The 23,510-nt window shown below is 44.3% G+C and overlaps 1 protein-coding gene across 1 annotated transcript in view; it reads left to right on the forward strand.

The window, feature by feature from the left end:
- TMEFF1 (transmembrane protein with EGF like and two follistatin like domains 1) overlaps positions 1 to 23,510 on the forward strand; it is a 224,852-nt gene that overhangs the window by 156,571 nt on the left and 44,771 nt on the right. The window contains exons 4-5 of the mRNA XM_065399550.1: positions 1,587 to 1,613; positions 20,438 to 20,534. Of these exons, the coding sequence (XP_065255622.1) occupies positions 1,587 to 1,613; positions 20,438 to 20,534 (124 nt within the window). The remainder of the gene's footprint in view (positions 1 to 1,586; positions 1,614 to 20,437; positions 20,535 to 23,510) is intronic.

Raw genomic sequence — 23,510 nt, forward strand, 5'->3', positions numbered from 1 at the left:
GTGCCATATAATTTCACCCTGTAATTCTTGCATTGGAAGAAACAATTCTTAGAAATATAGCAAATTAGAAAAAGAATTTAACAAGCTGGGAGTCTTGCCCACATGCTCAGAGTTTAGCTGATCACCATTTTTGGGGTCGGGAAGGAATTTTCCTCCAGGGCAGATTGGCAGAGGCCCTGGGGGGTTTTCGCCTTTCTCTTCAGCGTGGGGCACGGGTCACTTGCTGGAGGATTCTCTGCACCTTGAAGTCTTTAAACCATGATTTGAGGACTTCAACAGCTCAGACATAGGTTAGGGGTTTATTACAGGAGTGGGTGGGTGAGATTCTGTGGCCTGCGTTGTGCAGGAGGTCAGACTAGACGATCATAATGGTCCCTTCTGACCTTAAAGTCTATGAGTCTATGAGTTTTCTGGCTTGAACTATGAGTTCCTCCCAGGAAGTAAGAACCCCCCTTGGGTCTGGGTGTATAGAATTAAACAGGGCTAACTCACCTGCCTACTTTATCCCCTGAGCAAGTATGCAGGGGGAGGTGGGAAATGAATGGAGTTCTGGCTCTACTCCCCTCCTCACCTTCTGGAGTGGCTGAGCCAGTTGGTCAATTTACTGTGGGTATAGGCCAGCTGTAAATTTCTCTCCTCTTCCCCTTCCCTTCCCCACAAGGAGTAAGGAAATAGCAGAGGATTGGTGGCTCAGAAGTGCATGTCTGAAGGCAGTGTGTCTTCACGGCAGTATAAGCTCACGGTATAACTTGAGTGTTGGCCATAATCCAACTCCTGTCCACACACAAAAATCTGTATCTTGAGTTAAGTGGTACTTTAAATTCAACCTGACTGGTCTGTTGAGGGTATGCGTTGAAGCTTGAGTGCTGCTGATGCAGGAGCCAGTAATGAAGTGGGATGCAGCTACAGGCCACAGTTTGAGTTAGCACAACTCATCAGCTGCTCATCCAATCACTTTGTGTTACTAATCAAATCACTGGTCAGCTCCAGTGTTGTTTCACAGTGTGGCCACTTCAGTTGGAGGCTAGTTAATGCCAAGCTAGTATAGGTAAGTCGAGCGAACTCTGCAATAAACATACCGAGTCACAATGACTCCTGAGGCCACTTCTGGAGTCATGCAATTTATGCACCATCCCTAGCCTAGGGCTGTGTTTAAAGTAAAAATGTAGCCGCTGTTAAATAGATTACAAAAATCAAATTGTAAATTATTAGGCAGTTTTTGTTTAACAACTTGGAATCTTTTATAATTTAAAAAGGACTTAAAAGCAATAAGAGAAACAAGCTAGGTGAAATGATGTATTTTATTGAACCAACTTCTGTCAGTGATGCAGCAATGTTTTTCAGCAACACATACAAAAAACACTGCTGCTCTTAGAGCAAATTTACCTTGACAGGTAGGGAAAAGAGTTTATGATAAGACTGGACAAATTCTAATAGTGATGCCTGATATGATCGGAGACATTGTTATTATACTTGGCTCCTGATGTGTAATATTTGTATAATGTTTTTGCAATGACAGGTTCTTGAATGAAGAGCTATTCCTGGGACAATGTTGTGATTTTTTCCCCCTTTTATTTCCTTATCAGATAATGGTTCTGGATCAGGAGAAGGGGGTAAGTACACAGTTACAATTGCACTTGTTTTCTGTTGTAGTACATTTTTGTGTGTACTTAAGTCTGTTTTAGTTAAAGGAACACTCTTTCATGTAAATTATGAAAAACAGATAATTTTTAAATTCTTTCAGCATGAAAAACCCATTGTGGTGTTAGTAATACATCAAGGCCATTCTATGGCAGTTTGTACCTATCCCACGATGACTTGCACAAACTGTTGCATAATATCTATTTGCACCCAATCACATTTTTGGATCATTCCATTGCCTGCTTTGAACAGTTCTGCCCTGCCTGGGGGAAAGTACGTTTCATGAGGAGCTAGATGAGTCTGCAAAGTTTGTTATAGGCAAGTTATAGAGTTACAATGGTGCTTCTCTAGCATAGGCCAGGTCTTAATTACAGCTGACCTAGAGCAGATTTGAACCAATGCTCTTGGGAGAAAAATCCCCTAAAGCAGTGATTCTCAAAGCCGGTCTGCCGCTTGTTCAGGGAAAGCCCCTGGCGGGCCGGGCCGGTTTGTTTACCTGCCGCATCCGCAGGTTCATTGATCGCGGCTCCCACTGGCCGCGGTTCACCGCTCCAGGCCAATGGGGGCTGTGGGAAGCGGCGCGGGCCAAGGGATGTGGTGGCCGTCCTTCCCGCAGCCCCCATTGTCCTGGAGCGGCTGAACCTGCGGACGCAGCAGGTAAACAAACCAGCCCGGCCCACCAGGGGCTTTCCCTGAACAAGCAGCGGACCAGCTTTGAGAACCACTGCCCTAAAGCATCCAGCACCCCATGTTGTTTAATATTTCAAAATATCTTTAATTACATTAAAAGTTGCTATTGTGGAAAATGATTATTTACTTTTGTCTTGGTCAAAGACACCCACGCATTGATTTTAGTTTACAGACTCAGGCCTGAGGCCAGTTTATTGACATACATACCAGTGCACTGGGGTGCAGTCCGAAGACTGACACACCTAGGTCAGCGCGCAGGCTGCCTTTATTCTGTCAAACCGCAAGCAAAGTACAAACAATACGTCATGAGTTAAGAAATTGGGGTTGGGGTCAGTCCCCCCTTCCCGGCACCTTTCTTATTATTTTCCGAGAATTGGGTGTTTTATTTGGGTACAGGGGCGCTTGGTGGTTTTCCGTTATGGGTGTTACTTGGCACCAATTTAGGGGTATTTCTCGTCAGGGTACATATTATTTTCTGGGGCTTTACAGTTATGGGCACAAGGGGGTTAACATAGGACGCTCAAAGAGGGTATATGATTGGCTGATTTTGCAGATAGCTGGAACAACAGGAAGAGTTGCATTTAGTCAGTTTGCATTTAGCTAAAGTTACCTATTGCTTCACACAAGCGGTTATTATATTTCATAAACATGCGGTTATTAGGTTGCCGAGGTCTTTACCACTGTTACTTCCTCCCCCCTCCCTCCTCTGGTCATGACTCTTGACCGAGTTTGGCAGGGAATTGTACAGCTTAGTCCTGTACCGAGCCTCTGTCAGAGGGTCTGAATTTGGGCCTTCGGTGTTACTCAGGTTATTAAAAGAAGGCCCCCCAGTTCTTTTTCCCCACACTTTGCTGTGTGACTAAACCCTAAATTTAACTCACAAGGAGTCAGGAGCTAGCTTTTCTTTTCTACATACTGAGAGGGAACTGGGGCAATATTATCCTCTTCACCAACAGGTGACAATCATCACTCCATTGTACCTGTTCCCTTTTCTACTCTGCTTTGTTGGCTAGTTGCCTCAGCACCCTCTTGCATCTCCAATATAGAGGATACAGGTGATGTTAATTCACCCCATATCTCCTGATTTTAACTTGGCTTCCAGTTTTAGAAGAGATCATATGTTGAGAGGAATTCACTCTGATTTCACAGTCATACAAAACAAATCTTAAAATTAAGTTTAATTTTTAAAAGCATTTGGCTGGAAGATACCATATGATGACAGAATGATATAGTCTTGTTTCACTCTAGCTCTAGTTGTAGCTGCTTAACAGGCAGTTGCATTGTAGGAAAAGAAACTACAAAAAAAGATTAGGCTGGTCTTCAACGTGTCATGTTATTTCTCCGTGTCTGACAAAGTGATGGAATCTGTCCTTCCTTGAGTCATTGGAAAATGTTCTGGACAAGAATTTAAGAAGATTATCAAAAAAATTGATATTAAACTAAAGCTGAGGTTGAGTACATATCAGTAATTTAAGGTAAAGCATTACATGGATGTTGTAATAATCCTGAGAACAAATATTACAAACCCAAGAAATTCAGAGTTAAAGATAAACTTAAAAGAAATCTGAATGTTAATGTTGTCCACAGTTCTGACACCCAAACAGCCTTAATTCTGCCCTGTAGTGACATCATGCAATGACCATAAAAAGGCTCCTTAGTTGTTGTTTTTTTAATCTTGGTGTACATTTTATTTCTCCACACACCTCAAGATGTTAAGGGTGTTATGAGGGTAACTTTATTAAAGTTTGTGAAGCATTCATATACTGCAGTGACAGAGGAAAAGTAGGATAGAAGAGGATGAGAGAATCCCTGGTGGAAAAGAAAGGGAGGAGAGCCCACTTTGTGTTTGTGGGGGCAGGGAGAATAAATTGAAAGTGACAAAAGGAGAGCCGAACAGGGAGCTTAGGTTGGGGAGGAGAAGAGGAAAAAAAGGAGATATGCTAATACCAGAGGCGGGAGCAATCCTGGTAGTCACCCCAGTCACACCAGAGACGGTAGCAAGCTACTAGTCTGTCCCTAAGAAGATTTCAACCATTTTGGTTGGCGATCTTAGCCTACCCAGTGTCGGGTGGTTTTATGCAAGACAGATACAAAGCTCAAAGAGAATTTTATGTGGTTCCAGATAAGGATTCTGTTATGTTCACAGCATACATACAGAGAAATTGGATAAAAAACATAAAATACTCTTGCTGGAAAGTTGCAACGTAACACTATGTAATTATTGGGGTTGCTCAGGGCCGGAGTACACCAAGCCCCCAAGATGCCAGTAGTGTGCCAGGTGTATTGTGATTTGGAGGCAAGCACTGTAGGTGTTTCAACAGCTAGTCCTTGTAGATACTAACCCTGGTGGGTCCCAGTAACCACTCTGACACATAACGAAGTGAAAGGGTATTTTACTAGGGCTGGCAGGAAAGGGAAAGGTTGCAAATACAGAGGCTTAAACAGTTAAAGTTCAAAGTGAGCAATATCAATAAATAGTTGGGCCCTGGGGCAGTCCAACTGAGAGTCGGGGCTCTTCGGGCCTAGTGCATGGCATGCCCTCTCCAGTCTCTATTCAAGCAAATAGGAGCTTGCAGGTTTCCAAGCCAGGGTCACTTAGTAGTGTCTCTCTCATGGGGCCCCTCTGCACTGGCTCCCTGCCCAGCAACTGCTGCTCCCCCATAAACCCCATACAGACCTGCACCCTGCTGTAATGTCCAGCAGTCACAGTCTGTTCTACACCCAGCTCTGCATACAATTCCTGGGATTCCTCTCTGCATCCGGCCTTTCTGCAGCTCCTCTAGGGTTGCCAGGTGACCAGTTTTTGACCAGAATGCCCGGCTGAAAAGGGACCCTGGCGACTCCAGTCAACACCATCGACCAGGCTGTTAAAAGTCCAGTCAGAGGTGCTGCAGGGCTAAGGCAGGCTGGTCCCTACCTGTCCTGGCACCAAGCTGAACCCCAGAAGCAGCCAACAGGTCCAGTTTCTAGGTGGGGGGGCCACAGGGCTCCATGCACTGCCCCCACCCCAAGCATAGGCTCTGCACTCCCAATGGCCGGGAACCGCAGCCAATGGGAGCTGGGGGCGGGGGGCAGTGCCGTTGGATGGGAGCAGCATGCAGAGTCTCCTGCCCCACCCCCCACCTCGGAGCTGAACCTGCTGGCCCTTCCAGGGCGCAGCTTGGAGCCAGGAAAGGCAGGGAGCCTGCCTTAGCCCCGCTGCGCTGCTGACCAGGAGCCCCCTGAGGTAAGCCTGAGCCCGAACCCCCTGCCCCAGCCCTGAACCCCCCCAAACCTGGAGCCCCTTCTTGCACCCCAAACCCCTCATCCTCGGCCCTACCCCAGAGCCTGCACCCCCACCCAGAGCCCATACCCCCCCCCCCGGCACCCCTCTCCCGCACTCTGAATCCCTTGTCCCCACCTCCCAGCCTGGAGCCCCCTCCTGCACCCCAAACCCCTCATCTCTGGCCCCACCTCAAATCCTGCACCCCCAGCCCAGAGCCCACTCCCCAACCCCCTGCCCCAGCCTGAATCCCCCTCCTGCACTCTGAACCCCTGATTTCTGAAGTGACTGAGGGTGGGGGAGAGCGAGCCACTGAGGTAGGGGGAATGTAGTGAGCGGGGGGCAGGGCTAGGGTGTTTGGTTTTGTGCAATTAGAAAGTTTGCAACCCTACTCACTAGCCATGCAGCAGCTCCTTCCTAACAGAGTCCATCCGCTTCCTGGTTCAGGACCCTTCCGCATTCCCTTTGTCTGGCTAGAGGAAAGGAAAGTACAGTGGGGAGGGGGCCGATGGGAGTTGTAGTCATCTACTTAGCAGATCCATCACAACTACTTTATTTCTTAGAATTCAGAAGAACGGAACAATAACACACAAGAACCCAAAATAGAGCAAAACGCTGGGTGCTCCCAAAAACAGAGGCACAACTCACCCTCCTGTACTTTATGCTGTGTGTCTGCTAAATGACTGCCGATCTTATGTTTCCCTATGGATACCCCTAGCCTGCAAGCAGGAACGGGAAGCCCCACCACTTTTTCCCCGCAAAGTGATAGCTTGCAAACTCAATACAGTCCTCAATTCACTACAGGTTCCAATTTTCAGATGCTAATCGTGGTAAATGCCAGTTATGTATCTAACCTGTCATGTATGATAGTGTATGATAGTGTATGCTGTTGTGATAACTGCAAACACTAGGATATATGTGTAACTGATCATACGCAGCTCAGAAAATGTGGATGTTGCTGTCCAGATCCATGGTAATATTAGTAGATTTTTGCACCTGAGTAGAGTAATGGTAAAAGTCTAAATTCTGCCCTACAATCACCATGAATCTGACTGTTAGGGTTTCCAATGCTAAAAGAGGTCATTGTTCAACAGATTGCTAGCACTAGGTATGATTTAAATTTGTGGTGTTGGTTCATGTGGTTTTGTTTCAGTTGCCAGTTCCTTAGTTATTCTGTAACTTGACTCAACACAGAATATCCTCCTACTTGAGAATAGGATAATCTGAATTATAATGATGCTTGTGCCAAAAGAGCAGATTTGCAACAGGAAAAAGACTTGTTCCACAGTGGATTAGCTCAGACAATGTTTCCCTAAATTGTCATGTATCACAAAAAAAACAAAGATCATGTAACTACTCTGCTGGACTCTCTGCCAAATCATGTTTACTGTCACTAAGATGTTAGAATGAAGCAGTAGGAGTTGTAGCATTTTGCAGTATGCCTGACAGTGAAATGACAGCCATATCATCCACCTATTTTTTCATCTGTGCCACACTTATCTAGGTTGCCCTCTGACATTTTGGATAAGCAATTTTCAGTCTCTTGTGCTCTCACAACACATCAGCAGTCACAAAAAAATTACCCATTTTGCTCATGACAGAAGTCTGAACTTACAATGCATTATTTTTATTAGCCTTATTGAATTTATGAAATTCAGCTGTAGATCACTTGTGGCTATTAGTGTCCAAAGCCAATTAATAAGAGTATGGGATGTTATTTCAGAAGGTAAAGCAGTTTTGAAAATCTCATTAATATGCCATTATGCCCCCACCTACCTACTGAAAGAAACATTAGTTACTGAGGCTCATCCCTGAAAATATTGCTTATTTGATACCACAACTGATGATTTTGGAACTCTTTAGAATGCATATAAAGACAAGTACTTTTTTGAAATTTTATACATAGTTACCCCTTTTTGACCCAAGCAGTTAGTTAAAGTTTCAGGTCCTGGGGATATTTCAGTAGGGGATATTCCATTTTGGAGGCAAAATTGATGATGGAGTCTGGGTATTTTCTTTGATGCAGTCTTGTTTAATTACAAGGAATGTACAAAGTCCTGATTCTCTGAGTGTAGGAGGAACCATGGGCAAAAGGGTTAGCCCCAAGCTTCTTTTCAGCCAGGCCCCCAACCCAAAATCTTTCTCTACGTTTCTCTCACGGTCACGCTGTTACAGGCTGCTGCTTGTATTTCTTCAGGCTCTCTCTCTCTCTCTCTAGTTGTGTGATCTCCTCCCCCCCTTTCTCTCACATTTCTCTCTCATCCAAAACAATAATCTGCAAACCCCCCTCTGCCCACACAATCCAAAACTTGTAGGCAGGTTCACAACCCCTTTTGTTTTAGCTGGGGGATTGTGATTAATTTATCTTTACAATTATGTTAATTGAAGGGTGCATTCATAATCCTCAATCTCAACAAAGTTTTTACTCAACCCATAACCATGTGTCACCTAGCTCATAACAATATTATTCAACAATTTTCCTGCTCTGCCAAAACACATCATCTTAATTGTTTTATAGTCTTCTTCCAATAAATATGCTTTGTTACTGTTGTTTTCGCTTCAGCAAAAGAGGAGTCAGTTTTAAATTCATGTCCCTATCGATCATCCCATAAAATGGGACAAAGTATACCTGATTTACAACAAAATGAAATCAGTGGGGTTATATAGGTTGTAAATCTTGGCAGAATTTGATCCAGTAAATTGAGCAGGAAAACAAAATTCTTAGAATGGCCCATGAAGCAGCTCCAGTATTTGTAGCCCATGGTTTTAACCTACCCCAATATCCCCTGCTTATTTGCTAAAGGCACTTTAGGGCCAAGCACTGCATTGGTCCTGCTGCAGGTGAGTCAACTGCAGGAGAACTATAGGGGCCATTGGGCCAAATTCTCCTGGATTTGCAACCTATGCAACCCCACTGGTTCCATTTTGTTGCAAACCAGGGATACTTTTTTCTACTTTTGTATGGCACATGCAGTGACTAGCAACGTTCAAGTCACCAAGTCCAGATTAGCGAGCCAGTGTGTAGTGTCTGAAGTGGCTTAATGTCGGTCTGAGATGCCACTGGCAAATGATCAAAGTGGGCACTAATTTACAATGTGGTCCATATTCTGTGCCTGGTGTCCACAATCACATTGTGCATTCTGGCAACTTCTAGCAGTGTAAGAGATGATAGCATGTGCCATTCGATGTTCTGAAATGGTTCAATACAGACCCTTGTTTCTGAGGAGGTTAAAGCCTGGAAGTTCTTTGGAGGGCTTGGGGGGGGGGGGGATCAGCAATCAGATGTTTATTTGGTATATTAGCATTATCCAATAATTCTGCCCAGTGTGCCTCAGGATTGAATGAGGACTCTTTAAGAACTTTATCCCAATCCCCAAAAGATTTGTGGGATTTCAGATGTGTCTTTGGAAGGTTCTGGAGGTCCTCAGAAGTTGGGAAGTTCAGGCTGGGAAGTTCATGATTTGATTGTATTCACGAGGTGTGTATGTGTATTTTGGGTGGGGGGGTGTATGTGGCAGAGTGGGCAACCATTGAATGGGTGTTGATTTTAATGTTCTAGTTATAATTCTCATTGCAGCATCAGGCTGCACATTGAGAGATATGTTATGCGAACTGCCTGCCCAGACTGGAGTGCAATATTCAGTGGTTGAATATACCAGTGCATCGGCACCCACTTTGGCCCATCGCCTAGGATAGTAAGTAGGGATATGAATTTAAGTCTTTAAAGGGAACTTTTGGGGGGGGGGGCGGTGGGTTCAATTTTGTCAAAGTTGTTTATTGTGATGCACAAAGGAGGATTGTAGACAAGTCAGACAAATTAAAGGGTGTTATTCAATCTTGTCTTATTTGGAGGGCTTTCTCAGACTACCACTGGTGGTTGGAGAGTGCAACAGTTCTGAAATCACCAACTTAGAGGTTCGGTTGGGCTCCAGGGGCTCATCTAAATCTGCTGAGATACTGAGTTGGTCCAAAGTGACAGACAATAGCTCATATGAGGGGAGATCCTCTGGGCTTGTTTCCTCTGGGCAGTTCTTACTGTTTCTCCACACACCAGAGCTTCTTCTCTTCTGGTTCCAGACAATCCTTAACTTCTCTGCTGAGACTGCCAACGAGGATTCCAATTAGTGCCTGTTTTGGTAGTATTGCTTTTGTGCTATTGTCAGCTGTTCACTAGGAACAAGTCTGAAACCACCAATCTATGTCAGATAGGCCGTCAAACAGTTATCAGACAGTAATGACTTTGTCACTTCAGGCCTGCTCTTCAGATTCAGATCACTGACCTCAAGGTGAAAGGTTCCATATTCTAGTACCAGTCTCTTAAACCTTCTAGACCCTCAGGGGGCAAGATTTCTAAGTGTCATCCTATGGGCATAAAATTAATTTTTTTCTCTTTCGGAGTAAAAATACATATAGCAGGTGTCTGTTTATCTAAGCAAATGCATTTTATGTATTAAAATAAAATTAATTTTAGACAGATGGCAGCTGATCAATTCAGGCTTTCAAGCTGAGGAAATAGCATGCTTGCAATACAGATAGCGAAATTAATTATTACTAAAATAATTTGTTTTGAATTCCCAGTCTCTCTGAAATTTAGTAGCTAAAGTATCTTGTGATGAACATTTGGCAGATTGCTTTTTATAATTAATAAAATGATAGACAGTTTGTGCTTTTTAGTAGACTACCATCTGTTCCTTACCCCCCTTGGGCACAACAGTTACCCATGGTTGTCACACAGTCAGGCTTGTGTAAACATACAGATTTCAAAACCTTTATATTTTATAAATTTCAAAAGCTTGAATTTTTGCAGCTTTCTAAACATGTCAGTTACAGAAGGTGGAGAAGGATAATACGACGTTGCATTTCTATAGCAACTCCAATCTGAGAGTCTCAGAGTGATTTACAAACATTACGGGCCTGATTCTGTCCTAAATAGTGCCTTAAACCCCTATTAGTCCCATTTATTTCTGTAAGTTAGTAAAAGTGGCAACAAAACAAAATCTCACAACACCCTTGTGAGGCAAGGAAAGGAGACAAATATAGAGGGCCTGACTGTGCAGCCTTTAGTACTTAAGCTAGTAATGACTTCTGGGTGAGTGATCTCCTGGGTTAGTGCTTGCTATCCTAAGTAAGGGTATCACAATCAGGACCATAGAGAGGCTAAGAGACACATGTCTGGTCCTTATCTGAGGGGGCAGAGAATGAGGAACTCACTCCCCACTGTGCTGTCCTTGAAAGGGCTTGGCATAATTGCATTGCCTGTGTTTATGAAAGTGCAGGGACTGCTCCCTCATTACTCTTCTGGGCGTATGGTGACTTTCCTACCTCCTCACTATTGTATGTTGGTGCATAGTTTGCCAAATGCATATTTTTGTAGTTGTTTAGCTTCCCTTTGGAGCATCAGGAACTGGCTCCTGTGGAAACAGGACATAGGAATAGGTGAATAATAGTCTAGTCCTCCATGGTGATTCTTATGCAGTCAGAGAAAACGCATCAAATGCTACCAAAAATGTTAACTTTGTCTGACATAACTGATTGTTAATACATAAGAACACTGTTTGTGAGTTAAGTTTGCCAGATATGTAATATACCTAACACAGAACTACAAAAGCAAGGAAAAGAAAAATGAAAGCATCTAACATACCCTCTACTCCTCCACCCTGAGTCACACACCTCATCACTAGAACAACTGCCAGACAACACACTCCTACCTTAATTCTGCCTCAGTAGGCATGTCAGTCTTCAAACTCCCCCCCTCCCTAAACTCACAACCACGCTAAACAGAGAAAATGTCTCTCCTGCCATTATCTATAGCAGGGGTCGGCAACCTTTCAGAAGTAGTGTGCCGAGTCTTCATTTATTCACTTTAATTTAAGGTTTCGCATGCCAATAATACATTTTGATGTTTTTTAGAAGGTCTCTCTCTATAAGTCTATATATTATATAACTAAACTAGTGTTGTATTGTAAAATAAACAAGGTTTTCAAAATGTTTAAGAAGCTTAATTTAAAATTAAATTAAAATGTTGATCTTACGCCGCCGGCCCGCTCAGCCCGCTGCTGGTCTGGGGTTCTGTTCACCTAGGCCAGCAGGGGGCTGAGCAGGGCCTGCAGCCGGAACCCTGGCTGGCAAGGATCCGGCAGCCAGAACCCCAGACCGGCAGTGGGCTGTGCAGGGCCGGCGGCCGGGACCCCAGACCGGCAGTGGGCTGAGCGGCTCAGACCACTGCTGCTCAGGGGTTCCATCCGCCGGCTCCTGCCAGCCGGGATCCCGGCTGCCAGACCCGCTCAGCCTGCTGCCGGTCTGGGGTCCCGGCCCTGCCCACATACAGTGGTTACCTACCTTCTCCCTGGTTCTGGCCCATTCTCTTCCTCTCTCTGCACTGAGCTGAGGGTGGGAGTGCACTGAGCACAGGGCTGGGGGTGAAGGGTCTGGCCAGGAGCTAGAATGAGGCAGGGGGCTCAGGGTTGGGGCAGGAGGTTTGGGTGTGGGGCACTTACCTGGGCAGCTCCCATTTAGTGCGAGGGGTGCAGGTGGGAATGTGTGTGTGTGGGGGGGTGTTCAGGAGCTCCCGTTTGGTGCTCTGGGTGGGGGTGGGGATGTGGGGGGTGCAAGAGTCAGGGCAGAGGGCTGGGGGCATGTGAGGGGGGTACAGGTGTCAGGGCGGGGGGGCTGAGTATGTGTGGGGGTGCCAGAGTCAGGGCTGGGGTCGTGGGGGGGTGAAGGAGTCAATCAGAGGGCTGGGTGTGTATGGGGGTACAGGGCTCAGGGCAGGGGCCTGGGGGTGTGCAGGGCACAGGGCTCAGGGCACGAACCTGGGGGGTGTGCAGGGCTGCGGGGCTCAGGGCAGAGGGCTGCGTGTGTGTGGGGGGGGATCAGGGCAGAGGGCTGGGTGTATGTGAGGGGGGGTCAGGGCTCAGGGCAGAGGGCTGGGTGTGTGTGAGGGGGGGTCAGGGCAGGGGGCTGGAGGGGATATGCCCTTATTCCACCCCCCCCCTTCCCCAAGGCGCTGCCCCCTCTTCTTCTCTGCCTTTGCCGGGAGCAGTGAGCACGCTGACTCTGCTCCTTCCCGACCCCCTCCCTCTCAAGGGCCTTCAGCTGATCGGCCGGCAGGGAGGGAGGGACGGAGAGATGGAGGAGGGACAGGAACCCAGCACACTACTGGAAGAGGCAGGGGAGCCGGCAGGACCAACCCTCTGCCCATAGGCGTGTGCAGCACATTTCATTAGAGTGTGCACCCAGGGAGCCCTGCCCTAGCCCTGCCCTCACCATGCCCTAGCCCTGCCCCCATCCACTCCCTCCTACTTCCCTCCCCGTGACTGCCCCCCTCAGAACTCCCAACCCCCCCGTTCCTTGTCTCCTGACTACCCCCTCCTGGGACACCTGCCCCTAACTGCCCCCCAGGACCCCACCCCCTATCTAAGCCTCCCTGCTCCTTGTCCCCTGACTGCCCCCCTAGGATCCTACCCCCTACTTGTCCCCTGACTGCCCGGACCCTTATCCACACCCCTGCCCCCAGACAGACCCCCAGGACTCCCATGCCTATCCAACCGCTCCCCGCCCCCCTGACAGGACTCCCAGAACTCCCGACCCATACAACCCTCCCTGCCTGCCCCAACCCCTCTCCACACCCCTGCCTCCTGACAGGCCCCCCCTCAGCTCCTTGTCCCCTGACCACCCCCCTCCAGAGACCTCCCACCCTAACTGCCCCCCCAGGACCCTCCTTGCTCCCTGTCCCCTGACTGCCCTGACCCCTATCCACCCCCCACCCCCTGACAGACCCCAGGACTCCCATGCCCCATCCAACCCCCCCTGCTCCCTGACTGCCCCCTCCAGAGACCCCCCGCCCCTAACCACCCCGCCTGGGATCCCACCCCTTATCCAACCCACCCTGCTCCCTGTCCTCTGACTGCCCCCACCCCTTATCCAACCCCCCGGACCCGGACCCCTTACCATGAGGCTCCTAGCAGCATGTTCTGCTCCGCGCAGAGCCAGACACGCTGCCCCACGGGAGCAGGCAGCCCCGCCCCTCAGAATGCTGCGCGTGCGTGCGGCGGCATGGCTCCGGATGAGCGGGGAGCGTGTCTGCCTCCCCGCGGAGCCAAACACTTCCCCGCGTGAGCGGGCAGCCCCGGCCCCCAGAGCGCTGCGCGCACGGTGGCATGGCTCCAGGGGAGGGGGGAAGGCAGGGGAGGGGACGGCAGCTTGCTGCGCTCGGCCGGGCACTCCGGCCCAGGAGGGCGGACCCCGCGGTTTGCCACGCCGGGAGAGTGGGGCCATTTGCCCACCCCTGCATTAGGGTGTGCCTGGGCACACCCCGTGCGCACGCCTATGCTCCTGCCCCCTGCCCCCACGCAGGGGGGGAGCGGAGGGAGGAGAAGAGCGGGCCGGGCTGGGCAGGATTTTTAATGGCACGCTGCTGCCTGCCGGGACTCCGGCAGGCAGCAGCATGCCATTAAAAATCGGCTCGCGTGCCGTCTTTGGCACGCGTGCCATAGGTTGCCGACTCCTGATCTATAGTGATCTCATGGTTGAAGGCAAAGGTGCTGGGAGGCTTGCCCCCTACTGGGGCAGAGCTAAGGTTGCTGTGTGGTATTTTATGGTGAATGATGGATGTTCCATCAGTGAGGTGTGGATCTCTGGGTGGCAGGGCCAGCTTTAGGCCGATTCCCCGGAATCGGGCCCCGCACCTTAGGCGCCTTTTTAATTTTTTAATTTTCTTTAGTCACCCGGCTGCGGTCCGCTCTGGGTCTTCAGTGGCATTTCGGCAGCGGGGGGTCCTTCAGTGCCGCGGAAGACCCGGAGCCGAGTGAAGGACCCCATGCCGCCAAAGACCTGGAGCCGACCCTCCACCACCGAAGTGCCACCGAAGACCCGGAGCGGACCGCAGCCGGGAGACTAAAGAAAATTAAAAAGGCGCCTAAGGTGCGGGGCCCGATTCCGGGCCCCACAGTTCCTAAAGCCGGCCCTGCTGGGTGGAAGAGGAGAACTCTGCTCCTAAACTGGCCAAACAGTTTGACAATGAACAGGATCTTCCACATTGGTAACCATTCCTTACACCAAGACTAGAAGCACATAAGCCAGCAGAAAATTCAACTGTATCGAAAGATATGAAAATTCAGAATAAATATGCTGTTTTTCATATAAAACAAAGGGTATGTCTACACTGCGGTCAGGGGTGTGACTGCAGTATGTGTAGACATACCCAAGCTAGCTTTGATCTAGCTAGCTTGAATACCAATAACCGTGAAGCTGCAACAACATGGGCTAGCCGCTCAAGTACATACCCAGGTCACAAGTGGGCTTGTACAGCCCATGCTGCTGCAGTTTTGCTGCTATTGTTATTGGACTTAGCTTGATCAAAGCTACCTCAGGGATGTCTACACATGCTGCAGCCAACAGGGAGGGAGGGATAGCTCAGTGGTTTGAGCACTGGTCTGCTAAACCCAGGGTTGTGAGTTCAGTCCTGGAGGGGGCCACTTAGGGATCTGGGGCAAAATCAGTACTTGGTCCTGCTGGCAGGGGTCTGGACTCAATGACCTTTCAAGGTCCCGTCTAGGAGATAGGATATCTCCATTAATTAACTTCTGATTGCAGTGTAGACAGCCCAAAGAGGTTGAAGGCTTGCATTAACTGCAGAACACAGCCTTAACTATGGCGTCATAATAGCATTTCCATAATCTGTCAATCAGACAAGTCACTAGATGGTAGCCTGTAGTAAGGAGTGTTGTGAAGCTACACTGCCTTAAGGAGGTGCATTGGGAGGTGTTTTTGTGCTAAGAGGAGCACAATAGGAGACACCCCTATTAAGAGGTGCAGCACACAACATGGTCAGCATGCAGGAGTGATAGACCTCTGGTTCCCCCTACTTCCCAACCCCTTTTAGATAAGTTGCTCCTAAGAGGGACACCTCTCTAGCAGCCCTTGTATTCGGAACACAGAGGCTTCAGTTCTTAGGAGGGTGTGCAGGTCAGAGAGCAGTCCTTTCTGCATGGTCACATAAAGACTGGCCACAACTCCATAAACCCTAGTCACTCCATTCTGGTACAGTTTATTTATATTTCAGTTTCATAGGACTGGAGTGTGACTTTAGGCACAACCCTGAACAAAGTGTGGGTGTGTATGCTGCACTAACCCAGGGTAGCCCTGGGAGACATTCAGACTCAGAGAGTATGTCTACAACAGCAAAGAAAATCCCGCAGCTGGTCCATGCCAGCGGGTTCGGGCTCACGGGGCTGTTTCAGTGCTGTATAGCCTTCCAGGCTTGGGCTGGAGCCTGATCTCTGGGACCCTGAGCTTGGGCTCCATCCTAGAGCTTGGGCTCCAGCCTGAGCCCAGACATCTGCACAGCAATGAAGCAGCCTGAGCCCCATGAGCCTGAGTCGGCTGGCACAGGCCAGCCACAGATGTCTAGTTGCTGTGTAGACATACCAAGAGAGTGACCCTGGGCTGGTGTATGTGTGTGTGTATGTTAATTTGATGGGCCTGTAACAAAAGTAGAGTGGGAAAAGAGGGAACAAATGAGCATTCATGGAGAACAAAATCAAGATGCTGAGAACAAAATTAATCAAGACAACACAGGATGTGAACAGAAGAAATTCTTTAATTGCCTATGCCCCAGTGCCAGAAGCCTGGGTAATAAACAAGAGGAATTGAATTGCTCATTTATGAGCATAAATTCAATCTAGTTGGTATTACTGAAACCTAGTGGGATAATTCGCATGATTGGAATGTAGAAATCAATGATTATAACCTATTTAGAAAGGATCGAGTAGGTAAAAGGGGAGGGAGAGTGGCATTCTGTCACAAATGGCATTACCTGTTTCTGAGTCACTGACAGCTTGGAAGAAAATGCTCTTGAATGTTTATGGATCAATGTCCCAACAGATAAAGCACAAAATTGGTACTAATTGGTGTCTGCTACAGACCACAAAATCACACTAGAGAACAGGATGACCAGCTCTCTAAGCACCTATCTTTAATGTGTGGTGTGAGGAGGGAAACCTCTGTGATCATGGAGGACTTTAATCTGAGTGACACATGTTTAGGCCTGGAAGGATTAGATTTTTATCAGTTAATGTTGGTAAACATTGATTTCACTGTACACACACAAATCAATAAAAATATTTCTGTTGTGATAACACCAATTTTAGCACAGTTTGTTTTAAGGCTATTTACTGTGTATATTTTGATATGTGATGTTGACAATTTATGTTTTAACAGTTATAAAGCTTTAACTTTTTGAATCTCCACATCTACTGTCATTAAATTATTGTCTGTTCCCCTCATAGTTTCTTGCAATTGTGAAAACTTAGTGATTAAAAATAGAAAATATGCATAAAAATAAGCATCAATATTAGCTGTTGAAATTTAAAAAAAAATTGAATTCTACCAAGTTTACATATGCTAGAGGCCTCATGCTGCCAATGTTAAAACATCCTGAGAAATTCTAAATACTATAGATGAGAATTGCCTAACTGACAAAGTGGTGCATCCAACATAGAGGAATTCTAGCTTAGACCTCATCTTGACAGATAAAGAGGAAATGATCACAGTACTAAAAATTAGTGGTAGCTTAGATACAAGTGCTCGTGACATTATTTTCTTTGAATATAACAAATGAAATAAATTCCAAACAAGTAATATATATATATGATGTTTAAAAAGGGCCAATTTCATGAACCTTTGATTTTTCAGTAAGTATTGGAGCATTGGGGAAGTTCCAGAAGACTGCAAGAAAACTAATTTAGCTGTTTAGCTTAGCAAAGAGAAGGTTACAAGGTGACTTGATTACAGTCTATATGTTCCTACATTAGGAATAAATATTTAATAATGGGCTCTTCAGTCTAGCAAAGGTATAACATGATCCAAAGGCTGGAAATTGAAGGTACACCAATTCAGACTAGACATAAGGTGTACATTTTTAACAGTGAGGATACTTAACCATTAGAACAGTTTACCAAGGGTCATAGTGGATTCTCCATCATTGACCATTTTTAAATCAAGATGGGATGTTTTTCTAAAAGATCTGCTTTAGGAATTATTTTGGGGAAAGTTCTATGGCCTGGAAGTTCTAGTCTACAGGCGGTCAGACTAGATTGTTGCAGTTGGTCCCTTCTGGCCTTGAAATCTATGATAGAAGGATGTTGATAAATTGGAGAGGGTTCAGAGAAGAGCCACAGGAATAATTAAAAGATTGGAAAACATGCCTTATAGTGCAAGACTCAAGGAGCTCAATCTATTTAGTTTAACAAAGAAAAGTTTAAGGGGTGAATTGATCACAGTTTATAAATATGTGGGGAAAAGAAATTTGATAATAGAGGACTCTTAATCTAGCAGACAAAGTCATAATAAGATCTTATGTCTGGAATTTGAAAATAGACAAATTCAGACTAGAAATGAGATTCGAATTTACAATAATGAGGATGATTAACCAGGGAACAATTGGCCCAGGGTTTGATGGATTCTCCATCTCTGGAAACTTTAAAATCAAGATTGGATGTTTTTCCAAAAGGTGTGCTCTAGTTCAAACAGGAATTGATTCAGGGAAGTCCTATGGCCTGTTGTATACAGGAGGTCAGATTATGATTATGTCAATGGTCCCTTCTGTCTTTATAATCTATGAATCTGAAGTTATACCAGCTATAAATTATTACATCCACCGCTCCTCATGCTTTCTCAGCTGTGCTGGCCGCTGAGTAAGAAATGTAGCCAAGACTTTACTCGTCTCTTTATCTATCTAATCCCAGTTTACCTGCTCCAGGTGCATCTACACCCAAGGTCCAAGAAGCCATGTATAGGAACAAGGGGACTTCCTCCTGTTCCATACTCCCAGGCACGCTGTATTTAAGGGATACCAACAACTTAGAATTTACACTTCTAGCTTAATTTGTTTATCTGACTGTTGTTACAAGTAGCACACAAGACTACTATAAGAGTAGGAGATGAGAGAAAATACTTTTCTCTGTTACTAACTTTATCTTTGACAACATTTTGTATTTTATATAGTCAACTTCACTGTTTCAGTATAGTCAGTTTCCCCTGTCAACAAAACAGAGAAAATCACTTTAAAAGTAGGAAAATGTGGTTGTAAAAACCACAAAAATTTGGCAGTGTGACTCAGGGACAGGTTAGTATCTGAAATTATTTTAAACAATTTTTTTTTAATTCACTGTATTGCAATGTTAGAGTGTTCCTTTAATGGTATTATTGAGATTGAAAATTTACCTGCAGAACTCCAAATGTAAAAAAAAATAGGACATTAAATTAACCACATTATTTTAAGCTATTTCTCTGCAATATTATTTTTAGTCCAGTATGGAAAAAATTGTGTTCTTAAAAGGATAAAGACAGATTTAATTCTTTAAGGTGCACTGAGCATAAATAGAAATGTATTATAAAATATAACTAGACACAGTTTCGGTTGTGTTTGATAATTTTATATTTATATTGCCCAGCTAACATTAAAATATGTTTGATTTTTAATGTGTTTTTGGTTCAAGTAGATTTTATATTTAGCTTTAACTTAGCCACTAATAAAGGCAAGAAAGCTGTGACAATAGTTTAGAAAAAATGTGAGCTTTGAAATATGAAACGTGTTTTCATATTATGCTTTCGTGGTGAGTTTTTAATTTAGAATCAATTAACAGAAATGTAGGTCATTATGGTGTGTAGGGATCCTGTCGTGTGCAGAGATTCACAGTGATCGGACATGCAATGTTTGACATGTGATAATGTCTTTAAAATACACCATGTCCTTCTAACAATGCAGTACTTTTGGCCCAGTGAACTTTTTGTACCATTGAAGAGCTTAATATTCTTATAGTTACATTGTTCTGCACTTTGAATTTGAAAACTATATTTTTATTGATCAGCTTGATATTTTTTATGAACTCGTGGAGAAAAAAGATAACACTATTCACTATAATATTCCACCAAATGTGTCATAACAGTTATAAATTAGGCATCTATCAAATTCTAGATTGTCCTGCATCAGAACATTGTGGATCTACATTTTCCTCCCATGTGACTGATGAGCTGTGATGTCAGTGTGAACCACAAGAATAATGCTGTTGCCTGTAGGACCAATGTTTTTGAACCTTGGAGATATGCTCTATCTTCTACAAGAAGTTCCATTTCTATCAGTATCTTATCAGGATAATGCACTGGGTCTTCTGTATATCCTAAACCACTGATGAAAAGGAATAAGGCTGAAACTATGAGAAATTAGTATAATCTAGTACAAAATGAAAGAAAATCTATCCTCAGGTACACAGAGGAAAATCATTATATGTAATAAGTAGTTATATGGAACGATGTCTATAATTACAGAACTTCAATTAAAATATTTTCCCTTCTTTCTGCTTGGCTATGTATATGTTCTTTACCTGAACATTATTAAATTACTAGTCAAATGGCATTAAAAGGTGCATGTTTTATATGGTGTTAGTGGCAAATAAAGTTTCCTTTAAATGAGCTAGTATGTATATTAGTGTCAGATTTAGAGAACTGAGGAAAATCAATAGCAAATCACTCTGTACAACAATAAAGGAGTAGTAAATAACCAATGAAGCAATGTTTTTTGTTTGTTTTTCGTTTTTGTTTGTTTGTTTGTTTTTTGTTTTTGTGTGCTATCTTGTAATTGTTATCACTCTATCAAACCTTAGTTGTTGCCCAATTTTGGAAGAAGTAATACTAGTGAGGCTAATGACTGTGCTATAAATATATGACAACGCTATGCCTACAAGCTGCTTTCCTGTTGAAAGGCAAACTAATTTGTGTAGACAGAGTCATAGCATAATGTGAAAGAAGTTACATTTTCTGATGACACTGCCTTGTTTTATTTAGAGTATGAAGGATCTGGAACAGAAGTTCACAGAAAACACTCCAAATGTGGGGCTTGCAAATACAGGGCTGAGTGTGATGAAGATGCAGAAAATGTTGGGTAAGTAATAAGTTTCCTTCCAAAAAACCAAAGGAAAAAGAAAAAGATAAAAACATGGTAATATTCCTGACAGTAATCTTCACCTTTCATATGTGAAATCCTGCAGCTATTTGGTAGAATTGCATGTGAATATATGTAAACAAGGAGCTACATGTAAGTATTTATTTTCTGCTTTACTTTAAAGCCTTCACAAATGGTTTATACTTCATTGGCACAAATATCACATTTCAGCTTGATTTCTGATTACGGACATTATAAATACATTATTAAAATATGAAGAAATAAAGGAGTCTATCAATATCATTACAATAAAATAGCTTTAATGAGTTTTTTTAAGTCAGGTAAGAAGGAATAAGGAATCTTTTAAAAAAAAGAAATCACAAAAATGTTAGTCCACTTCTCAGTTCAGATTTATTATCTACTGTAGCCCATAAAATAGTATAGGCATTTGCCAACGCTGTCATTTCTGTCAAAATAAACTTCAGATCAAAATATTGAGCTAAACTTGGGATCTGATTCAGTAATTTTTTTCTAAGTCATTGTGACATTTGACCTCTGAAACACACCCTTGGGAAACCCCTCTTATGAAAAGAAAAATATCTGTCAGTTGTCAAAATTCAAAGTAAAGGACCATGCAAGGGATAGTTTTTAGAGAATTTTAAAGAAAATCCATAGTGCACAAGCAGATGTGTAAATTAGATTGCATTGAGGCCCTGATTACACTACATCATATTTATATTGCATCTAACAGTATATTTAGGCTGTTAGTTTGGTACCTTAGAGGACAGTGCTATATGTTATCATGCAAGAGACAGCCCTCAGGGTGGCCATATGAGGCTTTAGCCCTTTAGGCTTTGGGAAGAAAGAAGTTAAAAGGTTTTGCATTCCAGATTAGCAAGTAGTCACACACTGGTATTGCAGTGCTGAAGGAGGTTATCTTTAGTGGCTGCTGTATGATGAATACTGGCCCTATAGTTGCTGAGGCTCTGGGTAAGGTGTTGTGGGAAATATCATAGGAGAGGTATTTGCATCGGGCACAGTTTGGTGTAGTGAAGGAAAGAACATTTTAGAGATGAAAAGTTGTTTGAAAGTCACAAATCTGAGGAGCAACGGTCCCCTTTAGCCCAACTGGGATATATTAGAAGGGAAGCAGACCTTACTTAAATGACACTCCAATACAAAAACGAAAGACCATTTCCTTTATTGGATGTCATTTTGAACTCTTCTTATGAATCATTTCCTGAGCACCATCCATCTCTGTGCACTGAATGAGGCAGGGATCTTGTGGAAAAAAACAGTATGTGATGATGTAATTAAGGACTGTTTCATGATATTGTGATACTTCCCGGGGTACCCACAGTTGTGATGCACCTTTTTACTACCTGCCCTTAGTGTGAGGATGTCTTGTCTGTGCCTTTTGTGGTTCAGCTCCCTGACTCCACCAGTCTCTGGCAACACAACCACTGCCTTCCAGGCCTCACTCTGGTTGTACAGGTTAGCGATATTTGTGATGTTGTTGTAGCTATGTTGGTCCCAGGATATTAGAAAGACCAGGTGGGTGAGGTAATATCTTTTATTGGACCAACTTCTGTTGGTGAGAGAGACAAGCTTTCGAGCTTACACAGAGCTCTTCTCCAGACTTGAAGAAGTTGGTCCAAAAAAAGATACTATTTCACCCATCTTGTCTCTCAGGTTAGTGATAGGCACACACAGTCTGCCAAGTCCTCTGAGCATTCCTCTGTAGTGTTCAGCCTCTCTTCCACTGAACACTCTCAAAATTCTTAGATTCCCTATTCCCTAAGGAATAGTATACCTCAGCTTACTAGTTTTAAGTCAGGATCACCACTCCACTTAACACACAGCACTTAGATAGACTTATTTTTGTTTGTAGTATAAATATATTGTCAAAGAACAAAGATTCAAATGATGGAAAGTAAGAATACTGGAAACAAATGGTTACATATAAAATAAAATCATAACATGCTTTCTAGAGCCTAAACTTAACTCACAGGATGTTCCCTTTTTCCTACAGAATAGCCTACCCAAAGTCTCTGCACCCCCAGATAGACCAGACCAAACCTTTGATCTGCACCTGAAAATAGGGTCCCACCCTTTGTGCTGTTTACTTCTTCCTGTTGATTTTCCTCTGAAGTCTCCACAATCTCTGAAGTAGCTTTTGACTCAGTATGCTAACAGATTGCTATGATAACACACACAATACACAATGGGCTGCCATGGAGATAAGTGTTTCCCAGCTCCTGTCTGGAGAAGCTTGTTTAAGGCATGACCTTTTTTAACTGCAGACCTCAAGAACATGATTTTTAGTATATATATATCTAACGCCTCACTTATTTTCCATACATACGTCTTGCAATGATTATGATGACCAGTGTAATACAAGCTGTCATTAGAAACCTTACATGACATTCTTTTGGTGAACCCAGGTGGTCCCTGTCACCCTGTGTGCTCAGCCAGTTGGCATCAAGAGGTTCTTGGGTCACAGATATGTACACATAAGGGGCAGGATTAAGGTTCTCTGTGCAACCTTAATCCTCGCACTTCCTAACTTTTGAGTACCTGACTTTTCAACATAAATAACTTCATTTTGACACAAAGGGATTTTGTTTATGTAGTTATCAATGCTCTATCTATCTATCTATCTAATCTATCTATCTATCGAAATAGATTAAAAACAAATTCTGTTATGTGCAACTGAGTTATGCCCCAAGATTAAGCTTAGCTCTTTTAAACTTTCATTCTCATTAAAGAAACTGAATCGTGATTCTTGAAATAGCTCTTAATTCAGTTTTTTAACTAAAATTAGAGTTTATAACATTCCAGTGGTCTGTGATCAGAACTGTAACACATTTTTATTACGCAAGAACATGCAGAGCTTGAAGAACTCAGGCTTTATGTTGGGTTTTGTATTTTTTTCATTTTGTTTGATGCTCCAGAAATGTTATCTAGTTAGAACAT

Source organism: Emys orbicularis, chromosome 2 (genome assembly GCF_028017835.1).
Source record: "Emys orbicularis isolate rEmyOrb1 chromosome 2, rEmyOrb1.hap1, whole genome shotgun sequence".
Lineage (NCBI taxonomy): Eukaryota > Metazoa > Chordata > Testudines > Emydidae > Emys > Emys orbicularis.